The 10,451-nt window shown below is 46.8% G+C and overlaps 1 protein-coding gene across 1 annotated transcript in view; it reads left to right on the forward strand.

Annotated features, from left to right (window-relative positions):
- Positions 1 to 5,545: 5,545 nt before the first annotated feature.
- Positions 5,546 to 10,451, forward strand: part of LOC144105688 (uncharacterized) — a 16,616-nt gene continuing 11,710 nt past the window's right edge. Inside the window, exon 1 of the mRNA XM_077638794.1 lies at positions 5,546 to 5,626. Within this exon, the coding sequence (XP_077494920.1) occupies positions 5,574 to 5,626 (53 nt within the window). The 5' untranslated portion in view covers positions 5,546 to 5,573. The remainder of the gene's footprint in view (positions 5,627 to 10,451) is intronic.

Here is a 10,451-nt window from a genome sequence, read left to right on the forward strand (position 1 = left end):
GCAAACTTAATTGCAGCTTTACTCCTTTCACAATTCCTTTTCTAACCGCTCCGGTTATACAAACAAGCATTAGAGAACAGGCCGACAAACTAGCGGGAGACTTTACCACAGTTTCGACCTCCTCACGCTACACACAATCATTACAAGAACAAGAACACAACAGAAATCAACGACTGCCGACAAGTGGCAGTGGAAATGGACATTACAATAAATCATTCAGACTACAAGAAACCCGTACAGTACTTTCGGCTGGCAGGCAGACAGCACCAGGCCCAGATGAAATCCATTATGAAATGCTTGCTCACCTCTTCGAAGATGCTGTAGAAGCTCTTCTGAATTTCTTTAATAAAATATGGCAGTCTGGAAAAATGCCAGAGGCGTGGAAAAACGCCGTGATTGTGCCATTCCACAAATCTGGAAAACCGCCAACTTCGGATGGTAGTAACAGGCCAATAGCACTTACGAGTTGTCTTGCTAAATGTTTTGAAAGTGTGCTAAATATTAGGTTAATGTTCATACTTGAATCGCGCAAACTTCTTGATATCCACCAATGTAGATTTTAAAAAGCATGCTGTACAAACGACCATATCGTCCGTCTTGAAGACACAGTTAGGGAACCATTCATACACAAACAGCACTGTCTGGCACTATTTTTTGACTTGGAAAAAGCTTATGATACCACCTGGAGGTTTGGGATTCTTCGTGACCTCGCGGATGTAGGTATGCGTGGCAGGATGTTAAACTGTTTAAAAGACTTCCTCTCTGATCGTTCCTTTCGTGTACGTCAAGGTTGCACGCTTTCGAAAAAATTCATCCAAGAAAATGGCGTACCGCATGGGAGTATTCTATGTACCACGCTCTTTACTGTAAGAATGAACTCAATATAGCTAATAATTCCAAAGTCAATCATGCATTCCGTATATGTTGACGACCTTCAAATTTCATGCACATCTTCCAGTTTATCAACATGCGATACACAGATACAGCTTACACTGAACAGACTAGCGACTTGGGCAGACCAAAATGAATTTAAGTTCTCTAAAAAAACAGTTGCCGTCCTTTCCTCGCCGAAAAAAGACGTGCAGATTGATCCCACCCTGCACTTGCATGAAACCGTTCTACAAGTAAAACAAGAGCACAAATTCCTAGGCATAACTTTTAACAGAAAGTTCACGTTCTTACCCCACATAAACACCCTCTAAAAGGAGCTTTCCGATCGCTAAATATACTGAAGATACTCTCGCGGAAACACTAGGGTTCCGACAGGTGATGCGTTATACAGATCTGCTTCTCCGTAGTACGGTCCACTTTGGAATATGGATGCATTGTGTATGGGCTTGCAAGACCATCATACCTCAAAAAACTGGATCCAATACAAAACCTGGGTCTCTGTCTATCAACTGGTGCATACAGAACATGCACCCTTAAACAGTCTACATGTAGAAACAAATGAACCACATTTGCAAACAGAAGAGCAATGCTTACGTGTGGATATGTACTGAAAATAAGATCCTTACCAAAACAACTTTGTTACCCCATAGTTACTAAGTGAACATCTAGAAGTCTGTTCAATAATAAACCACAATCAATCAGACTTTTGTTATTAAGCTTTGAAGATGCATTTCGCGAACTGGGAATACTAGATGCTCTACCTAAAATTGCCCCGAGACACGATCCATTGCCGCCATGGTATTGCCATGGCGGCTTGATGGAGACGGACTTGGTGCGCCCATTGAGCGGCCGTGGTACTGCCTTCCCGCTGCATGTGACTTCACGCTTACACAGTTTCGTAAAAAACAAACACCTCATAATCACCCACTACAAAACTTCTTGGCTTTGAATGAGAACTTTTCAAGCTGTATGGAGTTTTACATGGATGGCTTGAAAAAAGCGACTATGTTGTAAGTGCGGTAGTACAGGAGAAATGGGAAAAATATTAAGATTGCCAAGTTATGTATCAATTTTAACTGCCCAATGTTATGCAGTCTGCATGGTTGTGGACAAAATAGCACATGAGAACATCGAAAACTGTATAATATACACCGACTCCATGAGCCTACTCACAGGGCTGCAGTCAAGAAATGCAATTCAACCCTTAGTAGGCAGCACCATAAACAACATACAAAATTTCACAACACAAGGATATACGATAATGTTCTGCTGGGTCCCGAGCCATGTCGCCATAGAGGGTAACGAGAGAGCAGATGCAGCAGCAGTACGAGCTCAAAATGGTAAAATAAAAATGTCGACATACCTTTTAAAGACTGCATGAAGGTAATACATTACAAATTGAAAAACAAAGGGCAGAAATAGTCGGATAATGAACTCAACAACAAACTACATTTCAGAAAACCCACCTTGGAGGAATGGAAGCCATGCAGACACCAGGAACATTTCACTGATGTAATCTTATGTCGTCTTCGCATAGAACGCACAAACCTGACACACCACTAATTACTTACAAAAGAAGACAAACCTGTTTATGAAAGATGCGGAGACAAGCTCACACTAAACCATATCTTATTCGCATCTGCAAACCTAGACAAACTAAGGAAAAAGTATTTTAGGCAATTTTATAATCAATGCATTCCGTCTCACACAGCGCTAGTCTTGAGTGATAATGTAATTGTTGACATTTCTGATGTTTTTAACTTTTTAAGAGAGGCTGGCTATCTTAATAAACTGTAAACGCCTCAAAATTCTTTGATACACCTCAGCCGCTTTCTACCTCCTGAGAAGAAGGCTAAGGCGTCTTTTTATTTTGTTGGGGGCCTTGACATCCTTGCCCTGCAAAGGATGGCCACTGAGGTTACTTGTCCTTCTTTAAATTTTTCACCATTAGACATTTTAAAAATATTTCTGCCCTTTACTTTCACTAGGGGATGTGAAAAAAAATTTTAGGTCGTTCACACCACCGTTTTATTATACTTAAAGAAGGGAATTGCGCTAAAAAAGACATGGACGAGAAAAGACAAGGACGGGCGCAGCAGAAGAAAATTTTCTATATCTCGCGTTTGGCGCATGATGGCCTTAGCTGCCTATGCCCATAAAACTCAACACACAACGACTAGTCCTCCTAGACCGTTAGGACGACGCCGTGAGGACCGAAGCACACAAGGTGTTAGCCTTTTTCATAGAGTCCCTATCTCTTCTTGCTACAACGCACGAAGTAACAGAAAAAGACTGCATCCGTTTCATGAAACTCAATTCGCTCTTTTCGCCCGAGCACGTTTGCTGCCTGTTCGAGCCAAGAGCAAACAAACCATTTTACCTTATCATAGTGTGCATTCCAAGCTAGTAAAAGGAAACATTGCGGAGCCTACCTTTGCAACGCCTTACTCAAATCCTCTGTGCATATGTTTGAGATAAATTTCGCAGGCGAAGTTCACAGACTGCATAATTCTGGGCACTGGGAGTTTCTGCTCTAATTTGGGGCACAAATAGTCTTACGGACCATGCATAACAAGAGCGCGACGCCAACCAATTTTAGGGTTTGAAGCAAGAATGTGACCATTATACCCGCATATTAATTAGGTTTCCCACAACCCGAAGAAAATAGGTTAAAAGGGCAGGAGTAGCAGTGATTTTCTCTGGCCATCATTGCCTCTCTAGACTTCTTATTCAAGTGAATGGATCTGGGAAAGTAATTCCGGAGTGCAAAACTAGGCGTCAGTATCCTTTTGTGACATGGTCAGTAGGTGTTGTAAATTTTGTTCCCTTAACGTGCACCAAGAAATATATAGGCCAAACCGGCAGTTGTATAAAGAAGAGGTAGCTGGAACATAAAAGTAATGAGAATAATAAAAAGGCTTAGAACTTCATTCATTGCAGAGGCTGCACTCTGTGTCATCGCTTCTCTCTGAACTTCGATAAAGCAAATTCTGGCAAAGCACCGTGATCAACTAACCTCTGTCGTAGTGGAAGTAGCGAACATAAGCAAGCTAAATGACGAGTGCGTTAGCACTCCATACGTCGCCCTCCTGAAAAAAGAGATCTCGTTGGTGTTCTATATCATTTTCGCACCCAAGGTTTTTCTTGTCATGCCTTTTCGCGCCGAGATTTATGACGTCCCGCTTTTATTTGGTGTTCATGGCAGCCTTTTTATCTTTGTTTTCAGCGCCATATTTTGGCCATCGTGTCTCATTTTAGCCGCGCTGTTTGTTGGTCTTTTCTTATGCCAGCTTGCGTATTGTTGTGTATTTATTGATCTAATCTATTTTGGCGGTTCTATATCAATGCCTGTTACTTTTTTCTCTTGTTGTTTGTAGGCTTTCTGCGCATCTTGAACTAGGAATGTTTCTTGCCTTGGCGGTTCTTAAGCTTTTGTTTTTAGCCTGTATTTAGTGCTCTTCTTTTTGTCACCTTTTTTGCCAGTGTTGTTTGGATTCCCCCAACTTTGATTTATCTGGATTCTAAGCTTTCTCATCTCTTGCCTCCGCTGTCCTTCTTTGTTTTCCTTTTTAATAGTTGTTTTTGGTGTTTCGGGCATCATACTTTGCGTGTTTGTGACGATAAAGGCAGATGGTGTGGTCTCTCTTACCTTTGTTGCATCGTTCAAGCATTTGGAAATAGCTGCGTATGCTGATCTCTTGCAGTTTTTCGGTTCTGAACTTTTACTAAAGCTATAAAATGTGCGGTTCGGTGCTTTCTCAAAATAAGTTGCTAGTTCAGCGCAACTGCGTAGAGCCCCTGTCGTCTTTGGTCTGCCAGCGCTTTTTGTCTTGAAAATGAAACGAAGTTTCATGAGTTTCCGTGTCCTATAAATGCAGGTAGACGGTAGAAATGCGGTCATTTTCTTTTTGTAATCTACGTTGTCCAAGTAAGCTCCTCTGGAAAGCAAGTGGCACCATACACTTCTGTTGCAAGCGAAAACTTCGCTCCCAACCTGGAACGAATTTATCGACCGTTTGCACCGCCACCTTATTAGCTTAAAGAGCCTGCGGGGGGGGGGGGGGGGGGTGCGATCCATGACGCCTCGGTTATTTATAGGCAGGTGGTTCTAAGTAATCTCTACTCAGTATATTCTGCCCAAAGAATAGTGGCTTGAACAAGAATAAAGTAAAAGCAAACATGTACGTAGTAAATATGAACGACACTTAAAATTGCTGTTGCAAGATGCAGTTAGCAACCTCTCCATGCGCTTGCGTTGCGTTGTTCTTCGTCTCTCCTTTCGTCTCTGTTATTTAGCGCTACTACTGTGTCCTCTCGATGAAAAGGGATGCCAATAAAATCCGTCACTCTGAATGAGACATACTAGGTGGTGCTGGGCGGCGGCCGTTGGTGAACATGTTTGCCGCTAGCATTTCTTGGGTATCTCTGCGCGTGCGTTAGTGGGCGCGTTCAGGCATTGCTAATTTCTATGTGTATTTGTTATTATTGTCAGCCAACACGCTAAGGCTCCCCATTCAATAGAAAGGTAGAGACATTCATTCCCTCTAATTAATTACTATTTTTCAATAGTATGCCATCATCGTCATCATCTCAGCAGCGGCACACCTCAGCGGATTTGTCTCAGCCAGATATCAAAGGAAGAAGAAGAGTTTCATACCGGTGAGTCACTCGGCCAGGGCACCATGTCCATCAGCGGCTGTTCGGGCACTTCTGGGAATGCCTCCACGGAGGTCGCGTGAGTAACACTGAAGAAAACGCACTGCACTACTTCATTGGCATGCAGTTATTTCACCCTGATCAGGAGGCAGTTCCAAGCGCGTTTACGTGGTTCTTGCCTAGTGGCCAGTTGGCATCTGCCTGCCTTCCACTGAGCCATACAGAACAGTTGGCCACTTTTTTTTGTTCACGGTGGGTAAGCAGGTTAGTAGTACAGAAAAAGCATCGCGAGCTTGCTAGCATCACTCAGCGGCGTGAACGGTGCTTAATAGGCCATGGCTACTGTCTTACACTCTAGCCCGTTGATCCAACCGGGTGTGCGAGGTGTGGGTTTTTCCTCCTCTTTTTCTCGCCCTTTTAAATATCTGTCTTGCCTTTTGAGCACGTTTGTGCTGATAGCGATCTTGTGGTCTGTTGATCATACGTTCCGGCACCTAAGGGCACTTCAATAACGTTTGGCAGAGAAAGGCCAGTTGGGACTTGCGGGGAGAGCGGTATCTGCGCCCGTGTCAAGACCTAATGAAATTAATTGCAGTGCGAAGGATATGTGCGGAAACAGAATCGTCGCCAACATTGTAAAATGGTCCACAGCGTACCGTCCCTAATATACGCAGATCATTTCAGGACTGGCTGCCTGCTTAGCCTCGCTTCCCTGTTAGGCTTATGATCAAGGAGGCGGTTATAACACTGGCCAAACTGCACCACGGCGTAACAGAAGCAAGGGTATTATAGCGCATGTTGCAGCTGTTGGTGGGAACATTTTGTAGGCTGTGGAAGAAACTGAAATCTCTGTACGGTGTTGCTCTGCACATGTGCCGAAATGAGGACGTCGTCAAGCCAGCCAACGCTTCTTATACAGCCAGCACCGTAAAGCGCATCATATTAATTCGGAACAGCCTGAGGTGTATTCATGGGGCGCCCTTTATCTGGGTGCTTTGGACGGAAGAAACTGGTACTGTTGGTGTGCGTCATGTGTGCCATAACGAGCAGCTTGTTTCCCTTCACTTGTATGCTTAATAGCCTAATGAGAGCATCGAATTTGGCCGCCTTGATGCCATAGGTAGCATGAGGTAGCATGTTCCTACGTGGCATTCGCGGTAATGCAGGACGTAGTACATCCGCCGCTGTGGATGACGGTGGTGCTGTTGAAGACTATAAAGATTCACTTTTTAGACATAAATACCCCCGAAAGCAGCAGATATGACAGTCGTTGCCCTAGCTTCGTTGGTAGAGCACCAGACGCGAAATTTGCAAATTGTGGGTTCAGATCTCACCGGTGGCATGTGGTTTTCTTTTCGTCTGCTTTTATTCATCTGCCACTGATGAACTAGAAATAAAAAAGGCATCCCCTATGCTCCTTGGTGAGACAGATACTTTGCTATTGTATGCTCTTCTGTGCCATTGTAGTGAACTATGAAGAATGTGCCTGATGTTGATTACTCTGTCACTGGTGAGAAACTGCAAATAAAAATTAAATGCATCCCCTATGCTCTCCAGTATCTGTGGCAGTTAGCTTCTATGCTCTGGTATAGTATGCTATTATATGCTATTGTAGTGCGCTACGAAGACCGCGCCTGATGTCTCCATAGCAGACGAGAAAGTTAAAGACGAAGTCCCGGCCCACGGTTCCAGATCTCTGGCTGTGTAGACTAACTGCGCTTCTGTTGTCGGCCGTTCAGCTGTTCGTGAACTGTATCGCCGGGTTCACTGTGGCACGAACCCTCTTTGATTTGGTGGAGGTTGCGGTCGCCTTACGCTCCCGACCTTCGCAGCCGTATTCTCCCACCGACCACCGTGCCTAAGGACTCAGTGCACAGTCCTGCCCCGCCCACCCCGGCCGCTCACTGAACCTCTAGGCCGCTCACTGCGCTCACTGCCATCGTGATCCCTCTGTCTTCAGTGGCACCGGCGATCATGACGTCGAGGATTCGTTGGCATCCTAAAAGCGGGTGAGCATCCGTAACAAGAGGGATGACGCACTGAAGCTCAACAACGTCATATTCTATCTTTCTGATGTTGCGAACCTATGGTTCCGAAACAAAGAGTCCGACATCACCATGTGGGCGGTTTTCAAGACCAATTTTTCTTATCTATTTTGCAGGCCTGTGGTGCACATGCTGCGCGCGGAACAACGTCTGCGAAGTCAGGCTTAGCTGCCTGGTGAAAATTTCACCAGCTAGATAGGGGATGTTATGAACCTTTGCACACGCGTAGATGCGTCTTTGTCTGAGCGCGAAAAGATTAACCGCGAAATTGACCATGAAATGCATTGACGACGATGCGTTCCAGATGCTTCTGGCGCAAAATCCCACCACAATCAAAGACGTCATAACCCATTGCCAGAACTACGATGAACTTCGGAAGCGACGCATCCTCAGCCGTTCACAGCTCTCGCAGCAGGAGTCTCTTGCTGCCTGCACGTCTGACACCGACCCGGCGCAACTGTTACCTCAGATCAAGCAGTTTGTTCGAGAGGAAGTCGCGCGTCAACTCTCTTTGATGTCCTTCAATCCCGACGCTGCGTCTCCTTTGGTGGCGCCACTGTTGTAGGTCATCCGCCATGAAGATGCCCAGGCCCTTCCCACTGCACATCAAGTCCCTTTGGTTTCGCCATTAACCTACACCGAGGCTCATTATCACCAACCGCCTCCGATACCCGCCCGGATGACCTACGAAAAAGGGGCGGTGCGCTGCGCACCCACGGCTATTCCAGCCCGCACTACACCCGGCCCCGACTCTACAACCTGCACTGGTTTCTCCTCCTTCCTTGCAGCGGCTTTACACACCATGGCGTCCATCGGATACCTCCCCAATCTGTTACTCCTGTGGGTTCCCGGGACATATCACCCGCCACTGTCGCCCTCGCATGTGGCCTCGCCAACCATCTCAGTGTGCATCCATCTCAGATGATTTCTTCGGCTTCTAGATCCTCGTCTCTGGACGCGTACCCCAACGACTGTCGTCCTAACGAGACCTGACGATCTCCATCCCCACGTCGCCGCTCACTGCAACCAATCCTCCGTCGCCCTCCATCCGGTGAAGAAAAAAACTAATTTCCGCAGTTCAGCAGGCAAGAACTGCGCGCTGTTCGAAAAGCTCAAGGCCTCCGTTTTCCCCACGCACCGTCCTTACGGTCATCGCCGACGGAATGCCGGTACATGCCTTTATCGACACGGGTGCCTCGGTATCAGTGGTTCATAAAAAACTCTGCCGCCGTTTGGCAAATTCACGACGTCATTTCCGGGTCTCTCGCTCCGCACCACTAGTGAACAGTGCATTGCCCCTCTGGCTTGATGCACAGCGCGGGTCATTATTGATGATATATACAGTCGAATTATTGGTGCTGTCCTAACGCTGTCATGACGTAATTCTCGGGTGGGACTTCCTGTCGCAAAAAACGCCGTCATCGATTGCGCTCAAGCTGAAGTTGAATTTTCTGCTTTGTCTGACGAGCTTACTACTGAATCTGTGCCCCCTTGGCCACTCCAGGCCACTATCTTTGAAGATGTCGAAGTGGCGCCGGAAGCATCTGCTCTTGTTTCCCTGTTGTGCCGTGCCACGTCGGATGTCGGACGACACCGTTTTATTTATGCAGTTTGCTTCCTTTGTACGCGGCAAGAACCTGCCGCTACCTTCTGTCCTTGATGTCCGCCAGGGTGTCACAAAGATGCTGCTTTCCAATCCATCTCCGTGTCCCCTTAGCCTGCTCCATAGTGAGTCCACTGGATGCCTTCAACCTGCCCGCCTTCTCTCTGGCCTCAATGACCACGAGGTTGCCAGCAGTCCCTCAGTAAACGCCATGCATTCAGAACCCTCTACCAAACCTGAGCCTGACGCACTTTTCCATGCCGCCATCGACGACAATCTTCTATGAACCTACCGTGCGCAACTCTCAGTCCTCCACACGTTCCGCACCGCTTTCGATGCAGCCCGTCAGCCTTCAGGCCGTACATCAACCTGACTCCTCGCATTGAGACCGGCTCCCACCCGCCTATTCGGCAGCGGTCCTATCGCGTTTCTGCGGCTGAGCGTCAGGTGATAATTGAGCATATTGAAGACATGCTGCACCGTGGTGCCATCCGTCCCTCTCATATTCATTTGATTTCTCTGGTGCCGCTGGTGAAGAAGACGGTTCTATCAGATTCTGCGTCGATTACCAGCGACACAACAAAATTACCCATAAAAAATATTAACCGCATCGTTGACGCCCTTGATTGCCTTAAAGGCGCAGAGTAGTTCCCCTCCTTTGACTTACGTTTGGGCTACTGGCAGGTACCGGTGGCCGCCGCTGACCAAGAGAAGAGCGCATTCGTCACCCCTGACAGCCTTTGCGAGTTAACCGTTATGCTATTGTGCCTGTCCAACGCGCCAGCCACATTCTAAAGAATGATGGATAACGTCTTACGCAAGCTAAAGTGTCACACGTGCGTCCATTACTTGGACAACATTCGATTTCTCCGTTCACCTCACGTGCCTGCAGCAGCTTATGACTTGCCGCACCTACTCCGGCATTCAGCTTAATCGGAAGAAGTGCCACTTCGGCGGCAGGCAGCTAACCATCTTACTCAGCGGAAAGACGGCTTTGAGGAATACGTAGTTGCGTATGCTGACGATGATGGATTTTTATGGCGCAAGGGCATCTATGGCCAAAGAGCGCCATGGCACAAGGTATTTTCAAATTCTCAAGGTGGGGTCGAAGACCCATTTCCCAAGCATTTCACCCTAAATAAGCCGAGCACCAGACCAGGGGCAAGCGTGTACCCATTGTATCACCGGTGGGTACCCGGCGGCACTTAGGATCGAACCCCGCACCTCCCGCATGCGAGGCGGATGCTCAACCACTT

Source organism: Amblyomma americanum, chromosome 9 (assembly GCF_052857255.1).
Source record: "Amblyomma americanum isolate KBUSLIRL-KWMA chromosome 9, ASM5285725v1, whole genome shotgun sequence".
Taxonomy (NCBI): domain Eukaryota; kingdom Metazoa; phylum Arthropoda; class Arachnida; order Ixodida; family Ixodidae; genus Amblyomma; species Amblyomma americanum.